The sequence below is a fragment of the Podarcis muralis genome, chromosome 5 (genome assembly GCF_964188315.1).
Source record: "Podarcis muralis chromosome 5, rPodMur119.hap1.1, whole genome shotgun sequence".
Taxonomy (NCBI): Eukaryota; Metazoa; Chordata; class Lepidosauria; order Squamata; family Lacertidae; genus Podarcis; species Podarcis muralis.
This window is the reverse complement of record NC_135659.1, coordinates 25,272,013-25,299,101: the sequence shown is the minus strand read 5'-3', so window position 1 is coordinate 25,299,101 and position 27,089 is coordinate 25,272,013. Positions and strand designations below refer to the sequence as shown.

Sequence of the window (27,089 nt, the reverse complement as noted above, 5' to 3'; positions counted from 1 at the left end):
GTGGAGTTCTTGTTATCCCCTCAATCCATCTTTTGGGATATGTTTCTTTATGACTATTTTCTTGGATTAGATCGGGTTAAAATATATACAGCATAGTAACAACATTTTACTTAATCGGAAGCTGTTTGTAAAATTAAATCAAATAGTCCCGTTTTTCTTCATTTCAGAGCAAGTTGGTAGGCTTGTGCAGAAATATAGGTCTTTTTGAGAATCAACAAGTGCACAAAATACGGGGGGAAATGTAACTTTCAATGTAAATAGGGAATTGATTTCAGCATCACAATCTCTACAACAGAGAGGACTTGGATGTATCAGAACATAGCGAAAAGACTGTATTCACCATTCTTAAATCTTTCATAAAATGAGATTTTGAGGGTACCTATTCTCTCTCTCTCTCTGGGGGGTGGGGATTACAGAAGGAAAAGTACTGGAGGTGTTAAACCCAATGGGGAGCTTTAATACATATATTTTGGGTTCTGCCCTCCTGTCAAACCATTTTGGAAAGAAGTTATGGAAGTAATAAAAAAGACAAACAGACATGGTATTATGTTAAATCCTGAAATATTGCTTTGGGGTTATCTGAAGGATCGCATCTTGCAGGGCGACTTAGAAAAGGTGAACAGTTTACTTAAAGTAGCAATACATAAGTGGTGGCAGCGACAAGAACTTCTTTAATATCCTCCTGGACTGAGCAAATTTTGACTGTAGCGTTTCTAACCAAAATTGGCGTATTATGTGAGGTTTAAAGAAGGCTGTTTGGAATAATAGTTCATTGAAAAGTGAAGTTTTTAAAAAATAAATAAATCAGTAGAATATGAAAGAGCAAGATAATATTCAACCACATATATTATTTTAATTGCAGCTTTGCTCTTGCCAATGGTAGGGTGGAAGGCAGGGAGGCCAACAGTAGGTGGAGCAAGAGCCAATAAGAGGCAGCACCACCAACTCATTCTAATTCTACCTCCTTCCTCCTCCTGTCTGAGTTTTACAAGGTGCAACACTGAGACTAAGAAGGAGGAAGCTTCTTAGTAAGGAAAGATAATAAGAATATATAGATGATTTGAGAAGGTTGTAGAATGCAAAGATTATTGCAAATTGTATAATGTGGAGGAAATCGAGTGGGGGCGGAGGGAAGTGGGAGGAAGGAGAAAAGAATAATATGATGGATTGAGGAAATAGAAATGTAAATGTATGAGGGGAGGAAATGGTGTTGGCTTCGGTACATGTATTGTAAAGTAATTATGTGAAAACCAATTTTAAAAAAGGAAAAAATAAAGACTAAAGAAGGAGGTCTGGAATCCCTGTTTTCCTTATCTTCAATATCCTCAAACCAATGTGGATACAAATGTCAACTTGCATTTGCAAAGCATGCAGTTTAAGATAAATGTGGTGGTTTGAGAAAATAAAATAAAACACTCTTTGTCAAACTCAAAAAAAGGGGGGGGGGAGGAAGAAGCTGACAGGCAGCGCCACCCCCTGGACTTGTTGCAAATAAGAGGGTAGGCAGGTGGGTATTTGCTGAAGCCCATTGCGCATGCTGTAGTGGTGCCTTGGAGCACCGGAAGTCACGTCCAAGGCCCCATGGTGCAGGGGCTGAGCACCCACCACAATTTTTTGGTGGGTGCCCAAGCCCTTAGGACCTCCTGGCGCCGGCGCCAGTGTGTTTGTGGGTGGACTCTGTTATAAACGGCTCCTGATGGCCTGCATGAAATGGTTTCAAATTTTATTTATTTCATTTAAATACACTGCACTTCCAGTTACACAGAACACCAAAACCCCTGCGAAGCCATCTTCTGATGTGGCTACGATGCTTCTCCCACAAGAAAGGCTTTGAAAAGAACCAACTCTTTTAAAAAAAACAAAAAAACTTTGTCAGGAGCCAATTCTTCCCAACTGCTTTGGTTGATAATCAAGGGGGGGGGGGGGATCGCAGAAAAGAAAGTGAGCTTGATTAATGAGCCTTCACAGCACTCTGAGTTTCGGCAGCTGCGGACCCTGCATTTGCATGCAGGGAACGGCTCAGGATGACAAGGTAGGCCCTGAAGCACGTCTTCGTGTGAGTGGTGAGGATGATGGATCACCCTGTACTATTTTGAGCGGCTTAAGGCCTACACTGGAAACTGCTGGGAGAGAAAATGACTTGGAGAAGAACACCCAGTGACTGACCCACGAAATACTTGACCTTGGGAACGTATCAAGGGATGGATCGGCACTGATGGATGGAACTGTAAGTTCAGGGCAGGAAAGCAACGGAGGAAATACAGGGTCCCATTTGATTCTTGCTGAAATCCTCCCCAATGCTTGACTTCTTTCTCAGAGTCTACCCACCCAGTATTCCACGTCAAATGTCTTCTTCGCTCACTATTGCATTCACCAAGAAGCTGATCAACGTGACTCAAGGGGAAATTAAAACTAAGTCAATCACTTCTTGCAGAGAAACCCTAGTAATCCCCCTCTCCAGTTTATAACAGTAATAATGTGCACACAGTTCTTCCCCTGTCCCTGACTGTCTAGATCTCTTACTATTTGCACCAAGGTAAGTACAAATTAAAGGTCCGTATAGCTAAAGGTATGGTTTCCCCACTAGTGATGTATGGAAGTGAGAGCTGGACCATAAAGAAGGCTGATCGCCGAAGAATTGATGCTTTTGAATTATGGTGCTGGAGGAGACTCTTGAGAGTCCCATGGACTGCAAGAAGATCAAACCTATCCAGTCTGAAGGAAATCATCCCTGAGTGCTCACTGGAAGGACAGATCCTGAAGCTGAAGCTCCAATACTTTGGCCACCTCATGAGAAGAGAAGACTCCCTGGAAAAGACCCTCATGTTGGGAAAGATGGAGGGCACAAGGAGAAGGGGACAACAGAGGACAAGATGGTTGGATAGTGTTCTTGAAGCTACCAGCATGAGTTTGACCAAACTGCGGGAGGCAGTGGAAGACAGGAGTGCCTGGTGTGCTCTGGTCCATGGGGTCATGAAGAGTCGGACATGACTAAACGACTAAACAACAACAGCAACAAGTACAAGTGTGTTTGTATGGATGTTCACAGAGTGTAACATATAGTTATCTTAGCCAATCCACTCATAATTGCCCATGTGGTACTGATAGGACCTTGATTCTTTCACCGTTTCAAATAAACTGAACCAATTAGTGTTGTCGTTCAACAAAATCCTTGGAACCTGTGCTGTTCTCCGTTGCCTTTAGCTGTTTCATTAATTTCTCCACAAGTACCAGTTCTAAAATGGCTTTTTAGAACGAGACGTACTTAGAAACAAGCCGCACAGTGCAAATGATTCCTCTGTGGAAAAGGAACCCAGTCTTCACACTGTTCTGTGTGTGGAACCTTTCTGAAAGGCATTATACCAGAGTGGTCAAACATGAGCTGTGAATTATTGGGGCTTGAAATTGCACCTCAGCCATGAACTCATTGGCACCTGCCATACATGGGCAGATGCCAGGGCACCAGCACTGTCGTGGGTCCCACTACTAATAAGAGTTGGAAGGGACCCCAGGGCTCATCTAGTCCAACCCTCTGTAATGCAGGAATCCCGACTAAAGCATCCATGACAGACGGCCACCCAACCTCTGCTTAAAAAGCCACAAGGAAGGAGAGACTACAACCTCGCGAGGGAGCCCGTTCCACTGTCAAACAGCTGCTACTGTCAGAAAGTTTTTTTCTCATGTTTAGTTGGAATCTCCTTTCTTGTAACACTGGTTCAAGACCAACCTCCCAAAGCAGAAGAAAACAAGCTTGTATCCTCTTCCATGCGACAGCCCTTGGGATATTTGAAGATATTTAATACAGTGGTACTTTGGTTCTCAAACTTAATCCGTTCTGGAAGTCCGTTCCAAAACCAAAGCGTTCCAAAACCAAGGTGCAATTTCCCATAGAAAGTAATGCAAAATGGAGAATCTGTTCCAGACTTTTAAAAACAACTCCTAAAACAGCAATTAAACATGAATTTTACTCTCTAACGAGACCACTGATCCATAAAACGAAAACAATAAACAATGTACTGCAGTCACACAAACAATCAATCAGTAGCTGAACTGGGTTCCACACAGTCACAAAAACAAAACAAAAAGAGCCACAAAAACAAAAACCCAAAATAAATAGCAAAAAAACAGACAGACCTCAGCGTAACACTCAAAACGGAAGTGTTGCACTCAAATCGTCAGCGTAACACTCAAAACGGAAGTGTGGCACTCAAAATGGAAGCGTAACACTCAAAACGGAGCACGTTCGGCTTCTGAAAAAAGTTTGCAAACTGGAAGACTTACTTCTGGGTTTGCAGTGTTTGGGTTCCAAGTTCTTTGAGTACCAAGGCGTTTGAGAACCAAAGTACCACTGTACCTGCCCTAGGCCCTCTTAACTTTCCCCCAAGCTTCGAACTCTTGAGCAGCACCTGGGGGCTGGATCTAGCCATGCCGTTAATTTCCCACAATATCCCTGACTGAGCCTCACTTTAGGGCTTTGCGGGGAATTTCAAGGAAGGCCACCACAGGCAGGTAAGCCCAAGGCTCACTGAAAGAGGAAGGGTCCCACCAGAGAGAATGTTGCTGAGGTACCTCTGCTGAGGTACTTCTAGAGAGATATTTAGTTGTAAAGTAATACTACTGCTAACAAAATTCCTCTGGAAAACAGATAGAAAGAGATCATTTTTAAAAGCGGCACAAGGCTGCCATGCTAGCAGGGGTGAAGGCAGTAGAGGAAATGAAGGAATCCTCCCCTGCTATGCCCTTCTGTCACCTCTGAAATGAACGGCAAATATTAGCAATTCTGAATGCATTAGGAACAGGTCGGCTTTCTTCTGACTCTCCTGCTAGCTGAAAGGGACTCCTTTAACATCACTAATATGAGACTCATACCAATGTTTTGGTAGCAAAGGACTGTCAGGAAGACAAATGCCTTTGCTGCCAGTGTCTATTAGGGACATAATTCGGGATGTGCAGCTATAGTTTTGAAGGGAGAGCAGTGTGGGCTGTAAAAGCCATCTGCCCAGTACATTTTCTAAAAGAGCAGAGATGGTCAGACTTTAATTGGAAACAAGAGCTGAGCCCCACATCTTGCAGCAGAGAAAATGCTGGCCCATCCTCTGTGGGCATATTTGACAGGTGGGGTGGGGCTCACCTGACGTAATATGATGTCAGGTGATTACACTTCAAAGGAAAAACCAGCCCTATGGTTGTGCTGCTTTCCTTGGCAAAAGCAGAGCTTGCTTTTGGTGCTGAATTAAGTGCCGAAAGCAATACCCCCTTGCGCCAGGGATGGATGGTGCTCGAGAACACTGTAAGAACATGCTAGCTCTGACTGGGAGATCCTAAATGCAGCTGATCCGGGGGGGGGGGGTTGCATTTCGTGCTGAATTTAAAAATGGGGCAGGAGCAAGCATTCAAGTACTAGCTGCACTTCATATCTTCCTGTTCTGACGGAGTCCCCATTCATGATGAGGTTTTTATGTGCATTTATATGTGGGTGGCACTGTGGGTTAAACCACAGAGCCTAGGACTTGCTGATCAGAAGGTTGGTGGTTCGAATCCCCACAACGGGGTGAGCTCCCGGTGTTTGGTCTCAGCTTCTGCCAACCTAGCAGTTTGAAAGCACGTCAAAGTGCAAGTAGATAAATAGGTACTGCTCCGGCGGGAAGGTAACAGCGTTTCCATGCGCTGCTCTGGTTCGCCAGAAGCGGCTTAGTCATGCTGGCCACATGACCTGGAAGCTGTCTGTGGACAAACGCCGGCACCCTCGGCCAATAAAACGAGATGAGCGCCGCAACCCCAGAGTTGGCCACGACTGGACCTAATGGTCAGGGGTCCCTTTACCTTACTCAAACACAATCGACCAACTCTGCTTCAGGCCTTCCCTGTTGATGCAGACCAGTCTGAAGTGGAGCTGGCGTATTTGGTGTTGGAAGTGAGGCTTGCATATTCATCCCTGTCCTCTTCCCACTTCATGCATTCAGGCAAGCACCAAAATGGAGCAGAAGCCCTAAAGAAATAATACTTATGATTACAGTGGTACCTCCAGTTGCACACAGGATCCATTCCGGAGCTCCAGTCAGATCCCGAGGTTTGTGTATCTGGGGGTGCCACTTTTGTGCATGTGCACGGCACATAGAGCACTTCTGCACATGTGTGCAGGGGCGAAACCCAGAAAAATACTTCCAGGTTTGCCACGCACATATCCCGAAGGATATGTAACCAGAGGTGAACATAACTGTACATTTATAAAAGGTAAAGGTACCCCTGCCCGTACGGGCCAGTCTTGACAGACTCTAGGGTTGTGCGCCCATCTCACTCAAGAGGCCGGGGGCCAGCGCTGTCCTGAGACACTTCCGGGTCATGTGGCCAGCGTGACATCGCTGCTCTGGCAAGCCAGAGCCGCACACGGAAATGCCGTTTACCTTCCCGCTTGTAAGCGGTCCCTATTTATCTACTTGCACCCGAGGGTGCTTTCCAACTGCTAGGTTGGCAGGCGAACTGTACATTTATACCTCACTTTTATTCCAGGTCATCCCTTTCCTCATTTTATCTTCACAGCTCTGTGAGGTAGGTGGTTATCATCATCATCTCCATCTATAAGATTTATATACCACATATATACCATATATATTTTCACAAGATAAAAATGCAAGATAAAACAGAAACAAGAAAACAACAACCTCTCCTCTCACCTCCTTGAGAGGCGTTGACTGGCCCAAGGTTAGCCAGTGAGCTTCCTAGTTGAGTCAGGATTTGATCAGTCCTTAGTCTAGCACTCTGATCACTTGCATGCTGTTTAGATTTCCACTAGACAATTCCTTTCTGTTCATGTGCTTTATTTTTTGCTTTCTCTCTTTCACTGTGTTATTTCTAGTTTCAAAGGGAGACTCTGAGAATGAATTATTGAAAGGATAACTCAATCTAGAGATCATCTTTTACCTCTGACTCAGTTCATTTGCCTTCAGGATCCACTAGGATTCATGATACTGAGAAATATCTATACAGTTTTTCAGTTACTACACAGAGTTTACCGCAGCAGATCCTACTCGGTAGGAGAGTGACACAATCTAGAAGACAGTGATGTGGATAATCCTGCTTTTCCCCATCTTTGACTAATTATTTTCTTTCAGTTAATTGGGCTCTTTCTAAAGATGCATGGTTGACAGAAATGAAGGGTGAATGTTCTTCTTCAGAAACTTTGTAAGTTAATTCTTATGCACTTGCAGTTCTTGTGAAGTTAGTACAAGTGATCTTCCGTTCCCACTTTCATTAACTGACTAAGTTCACCAAACTTTAAAATTCATGCTGCCTTTTATCTTAGATAGGATGGATCAATATGATGCAATGGAGTGCTTGCATGAATGTGAGAGAGGCTCCCTTTTAGGAAACAAGGCAGACTTTACCAACCTGATATCACCCAGATGTTTGGGGCTATAACTCCCAACAGCCCCAGCCAAGCTGAAATAAGGGGTGAGCCTTTACATAAGAGAAGTGGCGAGCATGGAGACTGCCCAGGCAGAAGTCCCAATATGATGCTTACTTGTAATTAAGTTCCACAAGAATCAGTGAGATTTACAAGAAAAATATGTTTGGGGTTAGAGCCATAACTTCCAGCCTATTTTCAGGAGCAATCCTGTTGAATTTAACAGAACTACCCTTGTACATAAGGGTGTCATAGTTTTAAATCGTGGAAATTTGGCATATTGATTCCTTAAATACAGTGGTACTTCGGTTTGCAAACAGTCTGGTTTGCATACGTTTTGGATTACAAACATGTCAAACCCGGAAGTGATGTGTCCCGGGTTGTGAACTTTTTTTGGATTACAACCCATTTTATTTTATTTTTGGATTACGAACAATTTTGGGGTGTGTGTGAAAGTGCGCCTTGGGTTACAACTTGTTTTGGTTTATGAACGGACCTCTGGAACGGATTATGGTTGTAAACCAAGGTACCACTGTAAATGAAAGTAAAGGAAACAGGAACTATGCCACAAATCAGAATCTAGAAATACCTGGATTTAAGCCATTTTGAGGAAGCTTGAGAAAGCATTAAAAGATGCACCTATAAGTGGAACTGCTGTGTCCCACACTTCAGCATTCAGTTTTCACCTCCTAACAAGCTGAATAATTTCACGGGCCCAGAAGCCTTACTGTGTTGGAATTGAAGATGGATGAACTACCTTTTCCAGTGCATTTGTGTGTGTGTGTGTGTGTGTGTGTGTGTGTGTGTGTGTGTGTGTAAACGAGCAATGGTTTCCTACAGCAATCTGGACACAAAAACTTAAAATGTAAAAACCCTACAGAGTGTGGTGAATACAGCACAAGATATTTCCCGTGAATCCACTGGATGAAATAGCGGAAGAACGTTGCCTCAGGAGAGTGAGGAAAATTCTCAGGGATGATTCACACCCTGGCCGGCACTTTCTTGATCTCCTGCCCTCAGGCAGAAGATATAGAAGCATGATTAGTCGCACCAACAGGGTAAAGAAGAGCTTCTATCCGTGGGCTGTTAGGCTGCTGAATGAAAAGATGACAACAGGGCAAGTGACTTCCGGGTTTTGTGAGTGTGCGTCAGTAAACGAGGGGAATTAAGACTAAGAGAGCTGGGGGGGGGGGTGCTTGTGTAATCTCACTGTATACAAGTAGTACAAGTGACAATAAAGTATTTCAAATGCATGATTAATGTGTCAGTGGGATTTTGCTGCATGCACATGCAATAAAACAGAGGTGTATAGATGGGCCATTACTCTTTGAAATTGTGCTTACCCACCAAGCAGGTGGTGTTCCGAGTATGTATATTTACATGAAAATTTGTCTTTGGCTGAAAGAGGAAGAGCCAAGACCCTTGGATTTTGCAAGGGGGTCTATTGAGTCAAAGTACATTTTAGCATCTGATTCCCTCTTAGAAAGTAAACGAAAAATTAAAATGCCAAAGATAAGCTACAAAGCAAAGGAAATTGGACTATAAGACTATTGCTTTTCCTGAGCTGAGCTCCAAGCCCTTCCCACTCCTAGCCTGTGGGAAAGCACTGTGATCAGAGGCCATGTTCATCTATTGCCACATGGGTGTGCAGCAGGATGCCAACCTGTGCCCCTCCCCCGATGTGTCGGATTACAACTCTGCAATTCCAGATGGCTTGAAACCGCATTCAAACCCACATGCAGCGGGACGAAATGGGCCATGAAATTGTGAACTTACTAAGCTTTTTCATGCAGTCTCGAAGCCTGGTTTCCAAACTGAGCACTCGCTGGTGGAGTTCCTCATAATCATAGGCGCCAATTTCCTCCTGGATCCCGGTGAGGACTGAAGACAGATTTCTAATTTCCTCTTTGAACTGGGTGATTAACTTAGCATCAGTTTTGTACTGTTCCAGGACTGGTATCAGTGGCAGGAGCTCATCCATCTTTTCTTTCAGCTCCTGCGAAAAAAGCAGTGAAGTGTGCATTAGGGAAGTCTAAAAATGTTACGTCCTCTAAGTTCTTTAATAAAATTCTTTTATGCTTCTTATCAAATCTATGCCTGAAATTCCTATTGATCGTAGTATCAAAATTAGTGTCCCATGAGAGGTTTAGAAGCCCCGAGATGAATGGCTTTAAAGCTTTGGATAAATTGTATGTTCTTAAATAATGTTCTTAAAGAGAAATTGTTTTCTTTTAAATCAAACCTTTCCCAGTATAGAACTAAGAAGAACAGGAATATTTTTTTTAAGCTAGTTTGATCAGAACCATACATCCATTTAGTCCAAATAATGACAGAATGCTTAGCTATATACATGCATTCCACTATTATCATTGCGGTGCGTGAGAAAGCTAGTGAATTTATTTGATTTTTCTATTTAGAAGAGGCGATTGGTTGATCTGTACAGAACTGCCTCATCCACTAAGAGCGTCCTGGGCACTTCAAAAAGTGTACAACACTGTCAACGGTGGCAGCTCTAAAGGAGATCCTTGTCCACATGAAGACCCCTGAATCTAGGCTGGTGTGTTGATAAACAACCCCTCCTACCTGACTGATTCTTTGGCCAATATTTTAACCATGTAACCATGTACAAAACTGGTTATACCTGCCTATTGGCCAATTAAGTATCAATAAAATGATTATTCCTCTAAAACTGCTCACAAAGCAGTTTCCCAGAGGAAAGGATTTTGATTATGCCCAAGTGTGTGGTTTGACCTTTATGCTAAAACATTTGGATTCTTCACCCACAGATAGTTTGTTTCTTCTAGATTTCTGTTAAGTGCAAGCTTCCCCAGACCCCAAACTGATTCCGAAACAGTTTCCTTAGCACACTGTACTACTTTGGTCAATACTTTAACCTTGCGTTAAACGAGTTCCATCAATCATTTTGCCTATCACCTGGTTTTGAAAGGTGATTTGGAAACACATACACCCCTTCTCCAATCCATTAAGAATAGATCTCAGCTTCTAAATCCACAACAGCAAAAATGGACTGGCCAGTTCATCTGCGTAGGAGGCAAATGCAGAAGAATGGAAAGAAAACACGGAAGTATAAAAATGGTAGGTGGGTCCTAAGCGAACAATAATATTGGGGTTGTATCCAATGCCAGTCCTCCTCAGATGAGACCCATTGAAATTAATGAACACAACTAACTTAGGTCTTGGGATGCGGGTGGCGTTGTGGGTTAAACCACAGAGCCTAGGGCTTGCTGATCAGAAGGTCGGCGGTTCGAATCCCCGCAACGGGGTGAGCTCCTGTTGCTTGGTCCTTGCTCCTGCCAACCTAGCAGTTTGAAAGCACATCAAAGTGCAAGTAGATAAATAGGTACCACTGTGGTGGGAAGGTAAACGTCATTTCCGTGCGCTGCTCTGGTTCGCCAGAAGTGGCTTAGTCATGCTGGCCACACGACCCAGAAGCTGTATGCCGGCTCCCTTGGCCAATAAAGTGAGATGAATGCCACAACCCCAGAGTCGTCCGTGACTGGACCTAATGGTCAGGGGTCCCTTTAGCCTTTGCCTTAGGTCTATTAATTTCAATGATTTTATTCAAAGTCAAACTTGGTTGGTGGCAACCACTGAGCAAGCAAGCTCACAAAAAAGGATAATCTGGATAGGACATGACTTGGTTCCACTGACTCCAGTAGAAATCATTGCCTGCCCGCCTGCATTGGGTTTTGGCATTTGCTCATTTGGAATAAAGAGAATCGCTACATTTCATGATACATTACTAAAGTGATTCTAATAAGAAAGCTTTGCCTATGATGGTTGAGAAATGCCCTCATGATGTTGAGAGAAAGGAGCTGATATTGTAAAATCTGTCTTCAGCTCAGTGAATAGGTTTATCCCTTGAGGTGCTTTTGTTAGCACTGTACCATGCTGCATAATAATGATGATAGTGGTTCCAGTGTTTCGACAAAAGTACATTTAAATTAATTGTATCAACCATTTCAATGTAATGAATTTTTTTAATTGGGGGGGGGGGGAAATCACCTGGGAAATATTAATTCCGGTGATGAGGTGGGGTAAAAATCCACAGGCAATGTCAAAAGGCATGTTTTACATATAGCTAATTTAAATAGATGTAAATTGCATTTTTAAATTACATGCAGAAATGTTATTACCATAAATGCATTAGAGTAACAAGAGCCCCCTTTGCAGTTCTCTTATATAATGTTATACTCATGAGGAAAATCCCACTTTTTGTTGATGCCCAGAAATCTTGAAATGATATCCGCTTGGAAAGGATGAATCGAGGGAGCGTTTTGTTAGACACAGAACCATAAACTCACACAGACCTTCACAAATGGGACATTAAATCCTCTTTCTGTTCCAGAGATCTTAATTTATGAACACAGTGACATGGCTATGTACATCGTTGGGCTTCGTTTCAATAGCGGTTTCAATATGGGTTAAAGGAAAGAACTATAGACCTCAGACTCCATTTCCTGAAGCAACTTACAGCAGTCCCTTATTCTATGAGGCAAATGTGCTTAATTTGTTCACGGTTGTTCTTCCTTTAACAAACTTGAACAATATATATGTCAAGGGAGACATAAGATGAGCAGTTCATGTGCGTAACAACCAGTCATTGTGCATAATTCACTTGGCCTCTTGAAACAGGGGTCAGCAAACATTTTCAGCAGGGGACTGTCCCTCAGACCTTGTGGGGTGCCGAACTATATTTTGAAAAAAAATATGAACGAATTCCTATGCCCCACAAATAAAACCACGCATTCTGCTCATGTAAAAACATCAGGCAAGCTCCACAAATAACCCAGAGACCCGTTTTAAATAAAAGGACACATTCTACTCATGTAAAAACATGCTGATTCCCGGACTGTCTGTGGGCCGGATTGAGAAAGTGATTGGGCTGGATCTGACCCCTGGGCCTTAGGTTGCCTACCCATGTCTTGGAAGGATTCTCCATGAGGTCCGGTGAATGTTCACAATGGCTGGTTGATATGCACACTAACCACTCAACTTATAGTCCTCTTAACATATGCACAAACACTCATCTTTAAACATTTGTGTACATGCAGATGGGTACTCTGGTCCAGGGTCTTTTACAATGTAGTGCAGCAGCAGCCAGACTCGGGAGGAGTGCTGTGGCTGTGAATTTTGTTCTGGTTCTTTGCACCAAGCCATGATTTGGCACCTGGGCCAAAGTGGTACTTATTGCCTGCAGTTAGATGAGCATGAAGGCTGTGGTTTAAGATCTGAAGATTGCATTTTAAAAGAAAAAGAAAGAAAAGAAAAGAAACCACATGGACTGGTACACTTTTATGCCTGAGAATTTTTTTTTACAAAGGATCCAAAATGATCCAAATGCAGCCTTGTATTTAACCCTGGTAGCCAAAGCCAAGCGAATGGGATCCTGTGTAGTTGAGTGAGTGAGCTGGCAAAGGAGGAATGGAGCAGTCTGTCCCTCCTTTGTGCCCAGAACAGAACCTGTAGGCTGCCAGAAGAAATGAAAACATCTGCATTCAGCAGGCTACTGAAGAAGGGGCAGCACTCTTCATCCCTCTGCTGCCAGGTCATAGCAGGTTGATGTTGGGTTGTTCTTGTTTTTTTGCAGCTAATAACTTTCGTGGGCATCCCTACAGATGAGGAATGTCCACCCACTGTACTCGATTCTGTTCTCCAGGCACTAGTTCAGGACCTGCAATTCTCAATTGGATGCACAGACTCTCTGGCAAAGCTGACATCACTTAGCAGGGAAAGCTTCATAAGTAGGGAACACACGAGTGCTCAGATTGTCTGTAATAATCAATGGGTAGAAATGCATTTTCTAAAAGATCCTCCCATTTCCTGCACACACTCTAAGAAGGCAGATCAGCCTTTTCAGAATGTGAACGAGATAAAAACACGGTAATGTGACTATGATATCCACAGGGCGACAGATTGCTTCTTTTTCTCCACAAGTGAAATAGGCTTTTTATAAAAACCCCCACCTCTTGATTGAAATTTGGTTGAGCTAATTCAGTTGCTTAAGATGTCTGATCAAGCATATGCCAGTAAAAGGAAAACTGAACCTCTATTTTACAAGTTTTCAAAAGACCAAATTGGGCCATATTGGTGACAGATAAGAAATGTGTTCATTGCATTCCAACACAACTAGGAAGCATATAAATTGCACTTTGGTCATTGTGCATACAAAGCCTGCTCTGTACCATTGTGCTCAGCCCCCAGTTTAAGCATGAAGTGCACTGAGCAATCTCACAGATTGCTCTTCCAAAAGAAAGAAGCACGGCCTGTTATTCTGACCTTTTAAAATTACTGAGTAATATGATTGCTTTGCACTCCTTTTAAAATGCCAGTCAAAGGACCCAATCAAAGCTGAAGGTCCAGCCAATCCAAATATCGGGTCTTTTAAAAGGTTACAGTGTTCAGAACATGATGTTGCCCTTGACAGCTCTCATTGGAACTGCTGGATGCTGACCTTAACGCTAGGGCCACGAAAAGTGTAATGACAATACAAAATACTTGAATGGCACAATACAAGCTTCCCATTATTGCCAATGATGATAGGAATCGTCGTTGAGTCTTGTACGGCTATGGACATATCCTCTAGTTACACCATTCTGAACCTTTCTTGGGCAGGAAAAGAACATCTTAAAGGGAGCGTTTCTCCAACCGAGGCAACCTGATTTTGTTTTTGAATTGCTCTCGTCCTTAGGTTAGATAGTGGGGAGCATTTCTGAAAGCTACCTGTCAGAGCAGGCGGGTGAGAGGAGGTGAAGCAAGGCAGCCAGAGGAGTCTAGAAGGAAGGTGAGCTCACTTGTTGACAGAACGGGGAGCCGGCAAGCTGGTAAGGCAACACACTGTTGAGCAGGGCAGCTAAGAGTCAGAGAAGCTGGGAGAATGGCAACTTGGCTTTTGCTGGAAAGTCAAGTTGTTCTGACTAAGCAGGAGCCAGACTCACTGTAGAGCCATGTAAAATGCTATTGGCTCTGTTGTGTCATTTGATCACTTTTGGCACTGGTACAATCCACTGCAGAGAGCAGGCCAGAAGATCCCTCTTCTGCCAAGCTGCCATATTGGGGCAGTGAGAAAGGATCTGGGGTCTAATGGCCCTAGTTAGGGATGAGCTAGTTGTCTCCTCTAGTGACCTATAGCCTCACTCTGTTCTGGGGAAACCTATAGAATCTCTAGGGATGCGGGTGGCGCTGTGGGTAAAAGCCTCAGCGCTTAGGGCTTGCCGATCGAAAGGTCGGCGGTTCGAATCCCCGCGGCGGGGTGCGCTCCCGTTGCTCGGTCCCAGCGCCTGCCAACCTAGCAGTTCGAAAGCACCCCCAGGTGCAAGTAGATAAATAGGGACCGCTTACTGGCGGGAAGGTAAACGGCGTTTCCGTGTGCTGTGCTGGCTCGCCAGATGCAGCTTTGTCACGCTGGCCACGTGACCCGGAAGTGTCTCCGGACAGCGCTGGCCCCCGGCCTCTTAAGTGAGATGGCCGCACAACCCCAGAGTCTGTCAAGACTGGCCCGTACGGGCAGGGGTACCTTTACCTTATAGAATCTCTAAAATCGGTTCCAGTCTAGATTTCAGAACTGGAGCATGTGCAGTTTGTCCTAGTTTTCCATTTCTTTGGTTCATTTGGAGCTTCTCTGACTCCCCTGCCTTGGCAAAGTGCACAACTGCATTGCTGTTTGTTTGTTTGTTTGTTTGTTTTAACTCTTCCAAAAAGAAATCAGAAGCAAGCTTGGATTGTTACTTATTGCTCGCTTTTGTTCCTCTACATTAGAACACCACACAAAAAGAATCAAAAGGTTCAATCACAAATAACAAGCGCATGAAAACACTTTTTTTGCAGAGGGTTGTGGTGTTTTTTCCACTGTGCACATGCATGTAAACTAGACAAGAGAGAGAGAGAAGTGTGATGGCCTGGGAATCTGATTCAGAAGCCGAGTCTGAGGAGTCCCAGCCTGCACAGGAGTCCCCGCCTCCAGGGCTGGCTGAGCCGGGGCAGGGGCTTGAATCTGAAGGGCCTGCACCTGTGCCGGGTCCTCAGGATCAGACACCAGATGTATCCACTCTGGCTCCGGAGGTGACTGAGGACCCATTGCCTGCAGGTGTGCCTCTCCCAGCCCTGTCAGGGGAAGGTGAAGCTGCCCCTGGGTCCAGTAACCCTCCAGCCTCTCCTGAGCTGCAGAGGCTCAGGGCAGAGAGGCGGAGGGAACTGGGTTCTCCCAGGAGGAGTGCTCGCCTTAAGGCCAGGAGAGGCGGGTCACCTGTGGGCCGGGACCGCCCCTGGCCTCAGAGGAGATAAAGGCCAGTCAGCCCAGTCCACTCTGTACAAACTTCAGGGGGGAAACGGATTTTGAAATGTAAAGATCTTTCATTCCTGCAGAATTACTGTATTTTTCGCCCTATAGGACGCACTTTTCCCCCTCCAAAAATGAAGGGGAAATGTGTGTGCGTCCTATGGGGCGAATGCAGGCTTTCGCTGAAGCCTGGAGAGTGAGAGGGGTTGGTGCGCACCGACCCCTCTTGCTCTCCAGGCTTCAGGAAGCTCTGCGCAACCCTCGGGAGACCGGCGCCACTTCGCGCCCGCCTCCCGAGGGTTGCGCAGAGCTGCCTGCAGTTCCGGGGCGAGCGCAGCTCTGCACAGTCATCGGGAGCAGGGCGCGAAGTCGTGCCCACTTCCCGATGGCTGTGCAGAGCTGCCTGCAGTCCTGGGGCGAGCACAGCTCTGCGCAGCCATCGGGAGCGAGGCACGAAGTCGCGGCCACCTCCCGATGGCTGCGCAGAGCTGCCTGCTGTCCCAGGGTGAGCGCAGCTCTGCGCAGCCATCCGGAGCCGGGTGCAAAGTCGCGCCCGCCTCCCGATGGCTGCGCAGAGCTGCCTGCATTCCGAAGCCTGGGGAGACCGGTGCGACTTACCGCTGGCCTCCCTAGGCTTGCGGATAGCAGGCTGTTCTCGGGTCTGGGATTGGGGGAAGCTCGGGCTTCCCCCGTGCCACCTCTGCGCCTGGGGGGGGGGGAATAATTTTTTTTCTTTATTCCCCCCCCCCAAAAAAAAACCTAGGTGCGTCCTATGGGGCGGTGCGCCCTATGGGGCGAAAAATACGGTATCTGTTTCAGAAATTGTATATAGTGACAAAGTTGTGTGTAGTATGCAATTGGAAGTCTCCAAAGCAATCATAATGGTTTGTATTCAGCGCTGCCTTTAGCATATGTGCTGCCAGGGTGCAAAGATCTGCCCAGCGCCCCCAAATTTTGTTTAGCCCCCAAATTAACTTTTATTATGCTTGTGTCAGACATCACGCTTACGCCTTATCTCTTGTTTACGAAAGATGGGAGGAAAAAGAAACAAACGTTTGCTCATTTATTTATACACAACACCACCACACTTACACTTGTAAGTATTGTTTAGGCACCTACTTAGGAGAAACATCAGTCATGTCAAAGGTGCCATTGACCCTGCTGCCGCATAGCAGCTCAACACAATACGTAACATAATATTTTGATGTAAGAGTTAATTTCATATGCATGGCACTGTTGTGAATGACAAGTGCCGCCATTGTGAATCACAAGCACTGCCGCTGCGTGTCTTTGGTAAATGAGCGCACAAAGTAGAAAGTCCTTTAGTGAAATGAGGGAACCGCCAGAAGGCCCTCAGCGCTGGACCTCAGTGTCCGGGCAGAACAATGGGGGTTGGAGGCGCTCCTTCAGGTATACTGGGCCGAGGCCGTTTAGGGCTTTAAAGGTCAACACCAACACTTTGAACTGTGCTCAGAAACGTACTTTTACTTAGTGTCAGATCACCCACGTCACTAGAGGTGAACACCAGGTCTAAGGCATGTCCCTGACTATGAGTTGGGCCATATAGCATAGTCAGTAAGCTAGTTGTTCAACATGCATAATAATCAAAGGATTGATGATTATCAGTAAGTTTGTTTTTTCCCCTTTACTAATCTTGTTCCACTGCAAGTCCCTTTCTTTGCTTGTATTTTTAACTTTGTCTCAAAATAAAATTCTGATTAAGGAAGGGGGAGGGAGGAAAAAAGGGCAGTTGGTTCCACTTCCAGGAAAAAATTGGATTAAAAAAATCAGACAAGGATAATTATGTAAGGAACCATCCCAATTATGTTGCTGCTGCAGCAAAGGTAGTGACTGTGGAAAAAATAGAAAAAGAGGCACTCAATTCTTCCTGTTTTTGAATGGATTGAAAAGATCTGGTCTATTGTGACAATGATTAAACTAACTTAATAAAGGCAGTTACAAATAAATCAACCCGATAAATTGATGGAGAAATAAGGAGTTCTTCTAGATGCTTGGAATAACAAGCACAGAGACGACATGCAGCCTTATGAAGTTTACAACCTGTTGTAATGTTATTATTTGAAACTTTTGTTGCTGATACATTGTAAAAATTAAAAATATTAACAAAAATAAAATAAAACGAACTACATTACTTCATGTTTAACAAGAGCCAACAACCTATCATGCCTTTTTAAAAAACAACAACACAACAACAAACCCAGACACAACAACCGAAAAACCCACAGTGCTATCAATTAAAGCAGGCATAGGCAAACTCCAGCCTGCCAGATGTTTGGGACTACAATTCCCATCATCCCTGACCACTGGTCCTGTTAACTAGGGATGATGGGAATTGTAGTCCCAAACATCTGGAGGACTGGAGTTTGCCTGTGCCTGAATTAAAGCAACATGAACTTCTCTCCTTATAAACTTTCCCACCCTGGAAAGTACAGAATGTCAGAGTTTAATGGGACACTATGGCTCCTTGCTTTTTTCTTATTAATTCTGCCGGGTGTGCTTCATTTATCACAAACAGAGGCTGTTTTGAATATAAATCTCCCGGTGGGGACCCCATCATGGATGCCACAAAAATAGAATTCTGTTCTGCGGTGGTGACATTTCCCCCCCGCTATTGTGTCAGTAATTAATGGTCACTTCCCATCACAGCGAAACGCTGCAGCGAGAGGGATGGTCGCAGCAGAAAGAAGGGGGTTCATTATGCGCTTACCGACAAGCGTTTCAAGTCGACAGCTTTGCCGGCCGCACATTGTTTCTCACAAGCACATCACTTCTGGCAGTCATTCAAGTGATCATTAAAAGAAGAGAAAAGTCAAACATACTTGAAAATGCTTTGTCATTAGTGTCTTCCGGTCATCTTCAATTTGCCGGAACTTGGCCTTCAGCCCTTTCATTTGTGTCTCCATCCTTAAAACGTACTGGAAATCTCTCTGAGTCCGTAGGTTTAAAACTTCAATGGACTGGGACATATTCTGAACCTGTTAAGGAAGAACATCAATTATGCTCTCAGAATATACTGCCTATCTATCTATATACATAAGTTTCCATTCTCACACATAAAAATGCTGTTATATCAAACGCTGAATGATACGCTGGCATGTGTCAGCATTCAGGTTTGCTAGGCATTTTGCTGAGCTCTGAAATTCACAAGAACGGAGAATTGGAAACACAGTCTCGTTTTGTACAGGTACGACCCCTTCTAAAATTAATGAGACTGTGGAGGTACAGAATTTGAACTTGTCCCTTTACCCCATCAAACAATGCCTGCAAAAAAAGAACATTTTGTGGCAACTCAGCAAAAGAGGAACATCGATGCTGAGGCAGAGCTGCATATTTTTGCACATATATATATTAAATATTGTAGTAGCCTGAAGCAAGGTGTGTGTGTTGCTTTTAGGTCAGTTCAGGACAGTGCTGGGGATTAGTAATAACCACAGGCTGATATGGAAGCAGTCTATTATGGCTGCTTCATACATGACATAGTTTAAAGTGCACACCTAAGTGGGTGTGAGTGTATGGCTAAAAGATGTAAATGTTGTGAACAAACCCAGACACCCACCCACCACACCCACCCACCCACAAATATATACCGTATTTTTTGCTCTATAGGACACACCCGACCATAGGACACACCTTGTTTTAGAGGGGGAGAACAAGAAAAAATAATTCTCCCCCTCTCTGCTCAGCGCCTCTTCAGCAAAGCGGCAGGAGAAACGGAGCCCTTTCCATTTCTCCTCCCGCTTCGCTGAGTCTTGCTCTCCTGGCTTCAACAAAAGGAACCTGAAGCCTCCGGAGTGCAGTGCGAGGTCCTGCTGCACCCCAAAGGCTTCAGGTGGCTATCCCTGAAGCCTGGAGAGCGAGAGGGGTCGGTGCGCACCAACCCCCTCGCTCTCCAGGTTTCAGCGAAAGCAACGCGAAGCTTGGGGAGCGCGGAGGGAGCTTCGCGTTGCTATCGCTGAAGCCAAGGAGCCTGCATTCGCTCCATAGGATGCACACACATTTCCCCTTAATTTTTGGAAGGGAAAAAGTGCGTCCTATATAGCGAAAAATACGGTATGTCTCTCTCTCTCTCTCTCTCTCTCACATTGGCTTAAGCTCCTGCTTAGGGATGCTTGAGGATTGCATGCAGCCTGTATTTTTAAATGAAATGACTGGACTCACATTTCCCAGACTGATAGGGATATCCAAATGCAGTTACCTTTGGTATTGACACTTAAAAGTCATACCGAAATGCATATAAAAGCCATACTTTAGTGTAAAACGCCAAAGTAATGCATATTTCATGAAAAACATGTACAAAAATAATGCACTTTTTTAAAGTTCCCAGGCTGATACAGAAACAAAATAGATTGGGTTTAAGAACATACGTGAAAGCAACGCAGATCAAAAATACAGTGGTACCTCAGGTTAAGTACTTAATTCGTTCCGGAGGTCCGTACTTAACCTGAAACTGTTCTTAACCTGAAGCACCACTTTAGCTAATGGGGCTTCCTGCTGCCACCGCGCCGCCGGAGCATGATTTCTGTTCTCATCCTGAAGCAAAGTTCTTAACCTGAAGCACTATTTCTGGGTTAGCGGAGTCTGTAACCTGAAGTGTATGTAACCTGAGGTACCACTGTCTACTGAACCATCCATCTCTGCTCCTGGTCAAATATGCACCTAGCAAACCTTGTTTGCTGTCATCAGTGGTATGGCTCTGCCACTCTCCTGACCTCCAGTTGGTTGCATTGCTGCATACCAGGCGGTACAGTGGTTGCCACAGTGCAGACACACATGCAGGAGTCTTGGCTTGCCTCTGCCACTGTATTTGCACCCTGTCAACCTCCCCTTCCCAGTAAGCAGAAGCGGTCAGGTGAGTGCCACTGCTGTCATATGCATCTTCTGAAAACACCAGAAAAGTGGTTTGGTTTTTTTTGAGAGGGGGAGGGGGAGCTGCCACACAGATAAAATATAGCATGCTTCTGCTAATGTTTCAAGTGCTGTGAACCATATTATGTGGCTTCTCAGAAGTATGGCATCTCCTTGATGGGGGGCTCTATTGTGAGAGTGGTTCCATCAATATTCAGACCTCAGTGGCATTAGAACCACTAAAAAAGAAAGAAAAAAAAGGATGGCCAGAAGTGCAACCACCTTCTGTGCTGAGGAGCAGAACTGCTGACATAAATAGCTATTCCGTGTCAAGTTCACCCCCACCTACCCTACAAAATTCTGGGCAATCTTAGTGCTGGTGTGACATCACCACATCACGTACCTCCCCACTTCCACTCTGCCAGATTTGTTGAAACACTGGGATCAGGGTCTTTGATGTGGGGTCATGGTTTTAGTTCAGCCCTGACTCTTGATACATTGGAGTGCATTTATTTATTTTTCTTTCAAAGTCCCCAATTTCTATACTTTCCTGATACTTTCCTTTTTGATGTGTCTGTGCTTTGGAAGATGCCAGGCAGCGATATTTGTTCAAGTACAAAGCGTCTCATCCCCCCCCCCCCTGAACTATGCTAGTGTTTTCTTCTGCAAGTACTTGGAAGTGCAACCTGCACGTTGGATCTCCTTCTCACTGAAATAAAAAGAGAAACAAGAAGAAGAAGAAGAAGAAGAAGAAGAAGAAGAAGAAGAAGAAGAAGAAGAAGAAGAAGAAGAAGAAGAAACAGAAACAGCAGCAGCAGCAAGCCCTGGTGTCCAGACATATACCCACAAATGCCTCGACATTTCCTTTTGCAATCAGCCTTCCTCACACTGTACTGGAAGCCCCTTGAGACTGGGTGCACTCTTCCCACCTTGGATCAAATCTACGCTTCCAGGTGTCATAGGAAAGCTTTAGAGATAGTGCAGGATAGTGCGCACCCCGGAAATGATCTCTTTCAGCTTCTGCCTTCTGGAAGAAGGTACAGGGTTATAAAGACTAGGACTAGCCGCCTGAGAAACAGTTTCTATCCAAATGCGATTTTGGTTTTAAACGCAGTGTAAGGTAGTCTCTATGGGAGTATATTGTATTTAATTATGGGGTATCAGAGTTTTTAGGGGGTTAACCAGGCAGGGATAGCGGGGATAGTAGGCTTGTTGGTTTTGGAATGTCCAATGTAGATTTTTTCAATTTCATTGTTCCAGTGGCGTAGCGTGGGTTGTCAGCACCCGGGGCAAGGCAAGTAATTTGCACCCCCTAACCCGTGGATTTTAGCATTCGAGTCTCTTCTTCGCGGCCCCTCCCCCCGATGTTGCGCCCGGTGCGCCCGCCCCCCTGCACCCCCCCACGCTACGCCACTGCATTGTTCTGTATGGGACAATGACAATAAAGATTATCGTATCGTACTGTATCGTATTCAAGAGTGAACTGTTGTGGTACAAGCTGCAGAGTGGAGAGCCATGGTGCCCACATGGAAGTCTGTGGTGCTTTAGTTCCAACCTTTGCCAACTGACTCCCTGGCTTCATCTTCACAAATGGCTGTTTTATCAGGAGAAAGCTCCATAATGAAATGCATAATACCTTGGAAAACTTTCATAGTCTGCTTGTGAGCTTCCAGTGGCATCTTTCAGTGCTATAACAAGATGCAGATGGCCACCAGCAGTTAGAAGCTGGACAGCAGGTAAAGGTAAAGAAAGGAAAAGGCGTGGGAATGTTGAGGGTGGCAAGAGAGGATATATTGATTATTAATATCCCTCCTAACTTGCACTAGGAAGTTTCTTCACTCCCCCCCCCCTTACGCAGCAGAAAACCGGTTGTAGACTTGTGTGAGCCTTTTAAGACAACAAACAATTCAATCTGGCTTGCCCAGATTGAGATATGTTCTATTATTCCTGGTAAGACCCCTTTGATCCCTCCTAAAAGAATAAAGACATAAGTAACAAAAAGTAGTTTTACTCATGATCAGGCAGAGCACAGTGTGATTCCTGAAGACAAACTTTAGGCTGTACAAACAGGTTTACCCCATATGGATAACCTGGGGAACTGCTGGCTTGCAGCAGTCCAGTCCAGGTGAATCAGGAATTTGGCAGGACAAAAAAGAAACCAAAGAGAGGGAGGTGGCTGAGTGACTTGGCCTTTTGCCAGGTCTGGAAAGGTCACGCCCACCTACTAGTCACATGCAAGAAAGGATGCTGCAGGTCAGGAGGAACAGGAAGTTTCGACTGGCTGGACTAACATTCCCTGCATGACCACTCTAGCAAAACAGGTAATTTTGTACTTGACTGCTCCCAGTGGATTGCATCCCACAAAAGAACCCCTGGACGGTTAAGTCCAGTCAAAGGCGACTATGGGGTTGGGGTGCTCATGAAAGTGTTTTCAGGCTGAGGGAGCCTATGTTTGTCCACAGACAGCTTTCTGAGTCATGTGGCCAGCATGACTTAACCGCTTCTGGTGCAACGGAACACTGTGGCAGAAACCAGAGTGCACAGAAACACTGTTTATGTTCCCGCTGCAGCGGTACCTATTTATCTACTTGCACCAGCATGCTTTTGATCTGCGAGGTTGGCAGGAGCTAGGATCAGAGCGACAGGAGCTCACCCCATTACGGGGGATTTGAAGATGCAGAGAAAACAATGCTATGGATTTGTGATTACTTAATCTTCTGTAACTCTGCTCCTAGTTTAAAAAAAACTGCAAAGCTGGTATTTCATCAAAATGCAGATTTGCTACTTATCTAGCTCTTAGCGCTTTTTGAGAAACTGCCAGTGATAATAGCAAATCCACAACTTTTATTATCCTTGTCGCTATGCAAGTCAAGCAAATAAAACACCCCTTAGAACTGTGACAAAACTAGGGCTGTTTGTTTTGCTAGAGTTGTTGTTAATCTGAATCTGTAAGAAGATTCAATGCGACATAAAAGGGAAATTCCTTGCATACTCAATGTGATTAAATTAAAATAATTTTATTACGGCTGTACTCAATATCATTCAGATTTGCTTTTGTGGCTGAAAATAGTATGGGGAAGAAATAGTTCCAGAAATATTGATTGTGTGAATAGTTTTTTCTGAATATTGTTCAGAAAAACTGAGTAGTAGTCGTTATTCTACCCCCCTGAGCTTAAGGAGCATTAATTCCAATGGGCCTACTCTGAGTAAAATTTAGTTGAATACAACCCACTGGTTCCCATCATTGCTGCCACTACTTTGGCGCCATTTTGTTTCCCAGGCCGTTCCTTCTGCCTACTTCCTAGATTAGTCACACGATTGATTCCTCACAATCTGGGATCATACAGTGAATAGGATAATGTCACATGGCTAAGTAACCAATCAGATTTGCCTACATGATGTTGTCACTGAGAGCAAGCAAAGTCAATGAAGAGTGAGAGCAAGCGAGTATGTTTTTTTTGAGGAGTGCCAAAATATACTGTTGAAAAGGGGAGGGTTGGTTTTTTTTGCCACTGCTGTACACGTTCATAAAAATACAGGAACAGTCTGAGTTTCTGCAGTATTTTGGGTTTTCTAAGCAAGACCTGTGGCAAGGGTGGGGCTTATGGTAAAAATCACAAAACACACTATAATTTGATTTAATGTCTGGACTGGACAAATTCATGGAGAAAAGGTCAGGTTTTAACTAATGGGCAGTTAATCCTTTAAAAACGGTATTGATTGGGGGGCCGCTAGGGGCGCATCAGAAGATGGCTGACAATAACATCTCTCCGACCCACACGAGGTAATTTGGAGGCTGTGATGGGAGTAAATAGCCTCCCTACCCCCCCAGGATTGTGGGGGGGACTGCCCTTGCCTGCTGTGCCCTATACCACCCCCAAATTTGTGGGGATGGGGGCACTAGGCACAATGCCCTCCTGTGGGATTTCGGCGCTCCTGGACGCCGTCTCTGATCCGCGCCACTAGCTGCAAGAACTTCAAAAGAAACAATTTGGATGAAGCGAATGCACATATTTCAAGGAAGAAGGGGGAGTAAAGACTGCTAACAGAAGAGATCTCTGATAAAACAAGACGAGTCGGAGGAACAAGTATAAATCATGAGAAGATACGCCAAGACTCGGTATGGCAAAGGGACTGATGGGGGAGGGAAAAAAAACTTTCCTTTCTTTCTTTTATGTGATTAAACAAGAATCCCCCCCCCCCTCACAAGTCAGAAATGTCGTTTTAAGGACTTAAGCTGTGGATTTAAGGCTGTGTGGAGATAAACTTTCGAACCAAAGCATGTTTTAAGAAGAGTGTGGAATGTATAGGGGCTTGGGAATGACGCAGTTAAAAATACCGTCGCCATATTGGGAAGTTCTGTCGGAGGACTTAAGTCTGAGAGGAGAAATAGAGCTGTTTTTATATTGTGGGTGAAACTCCTCAGTGGGACTTAAGAACGACAGTTCTGTAATTAATGATGGAAAGAGCGCTGTTATCTATGAAGGTGATGATATATGGAAATCATCTCGATTTGAGGATTGGAAGAACGGAAAAATTCACACAGGATTATTATTGGTGCTTATCGGCTTAAGGAGACTATCAGAAGAGATCATAAAGAAAAAAGAGAAAATATATGAACAAGATGTGATGTGGAAACAGCAAGATAAGACTGGATAGAATTATGAACTTTGTTTGGACTGATTTGGACATTAGCGCAGTAGCAAGAAGATGATCAGAATCCCCCTTTGGATCTTGAAATATGGGTCCCCTCAACAAAATTTAAAAGATATCACAGTTTCAGTGGATCTTCTTGTTGAGTTCTTAATAAAGAGGGTGGAGGCATAGGCTCTTTGGGCTCCATATACAAATTGCAGTGTCTTTCCAATTTCACAAAGATGATCTCACTCACCAAGAAGAGTCTTATTGAACTGGAGGGCAGAGCCAAGGAAAACTACATGGCCAGAGGCTGAACAGCTCTGAGAACTACCGTATTTTTTGCTCTATAAGACTCACTTTTCCCTCCTAAAAAGTAAGGGGAAATGTGTGTGCGTCTTATGGAGCGAATGCAGGCTGCACAGCTATCCCAGAAGGTAGAACAGCAAGAGGGATTGCTGCTTTCACTGCGCAGTGATCCCTCTTGCTGTTCTGGCTTCTGAGATTCAGAATATTTTTTTTCTTGTTTTCCTCCTCCAAAAACTAGGTGCGTCTTGTGGTCTGGTGCATCTTATAGAGCGAAAAATACGGTAGTTTCTGGGAGACAAATAATGGTGAAGCACTGTTGTTTTTCTGCCTTTCCAGAGAAGCAGCCTAGAGATGTCTGAGTGGCTACTGTACCAACAGGAAATACTGGGTGAGGTAGATTCAGAAGGCCCCATATTATGTTTTTGTTATTCTGGAAGTGATCTACTTTACTTCAATAGGTTGTCTATAAAGGATGCGGTTTATAGGTACGGTTATGGAAAACGTCAGTGCTGCGAAATTGCCAGAAAGCCTTGAGAGCATTTTAGTGCAAGAGTGTAAATGGCATGGTCCCTTTGTCTGTTAACAAACAAACCCGGAACAGGAGCAGCTACACAAATATTCCCTTATTATTTTAAAACTGAAGTCTATAACCTCACCCTCCACCATCGTGCTCATGAATTCTTTTATTCTGGAAGACAGTTTGCTTTTATTTCACAATGCCTGACCCAATGTAACATCTGAAACTTCGAGGAACAGCAGCATGACAACCCAGCTGTTTTTAAAAGCCTTGTGGCTATGTGTGCCTATTGATGTGGAATATTGCCTTCATCCTGGTTTGCCCTCATGTTGTGATTTCTTAGAACTGGTCCACACATATGGATCCCTTGCCTACTTTTCTGCATTGATTACTGCACAATTGATGACTAGCCCTTGAATCACACCTTAACTCTGGAGCCAGTTGTGGGTTTCTCTGTGGAGAAACTCTACTGTGGAGAGAAGGATTCCATGCTTCGATGTATTACATGAAAAGAGACACTGCATTCATTCATTCATTCATTCATTCAATCATTTGTTTGTTGGTATTGGGCCACCCCCTTTATTCTGCATAAATTTACTGCCACTCCTACCCATAATCTTATTAATTTGGTGTATGAAAGAGAAACCTTAAAAAACCTGCAGAAACAGTTCAATAATATAAGATTCCAGATCTTCAACAGGGATAGCCTACCACATTAAGTGTAGCCTATTTCAAGAGTGTTTCTTTAAGCTGAATTGAAGAGGGTTTCTCATTTCCTGAGTGTAGATACTGGCCACCAAAAGAATGACTTTTGACTTGTAAAAAGGTATTACAGAAAGGTCATAGGGTTGCTACCTTTTCACATGGCAAATTGTGGACAATTCAGACTGCAGCCGTAAGCTCACTTACCTGGGAGTAAGTCCCACTGAAAATTCTGGGACTTACTACTGAGCACTTATGTGTAAGTCTGTCAGGAATCATGTTAGTCAGCACAACAAGAAGAACATCAAGGCGCTTATTATTTATCAGCAAGTATTATAATAATAGAAGAACAGGGT

The 27,089-nt window shown here is 44.3% G+C and overlaps 1 protein-coding gene across 3 annotated transcripts in view; it reads right to left on the bottom strand.

Annotated features, from left to right (window-relative positions):
- Positions 1 to 27,089, bottom strand: part of OLFM3 (olfactomedin 3) — a 161,579-nt gene that overhangs the window by 7,772 nt on the left and 126,718 nt on the right. For 2 of the 3 annotated variants that reach the window (XM_028732649.2, XM_028732648.2), the window contains exons 3-4: positions 18,545 to 18,700; positions 9,182 to 9,401 (exon numbers count right to left, since the gene is read on the bottom strand). In XM_028732649.2, the coding sequence (XP_028588482.1) occupies positions 9,182 to 9,401; positions 18,545 to 18,700 (376 nt within the window). The remainder of the gene's footprint in view (positions 1 to 9,181; positions 9,402 to 18,544; positions 18,701 to 27,089) is intronic. The other variant, XM_028732650.2, reaches the window with a different exon arrangement.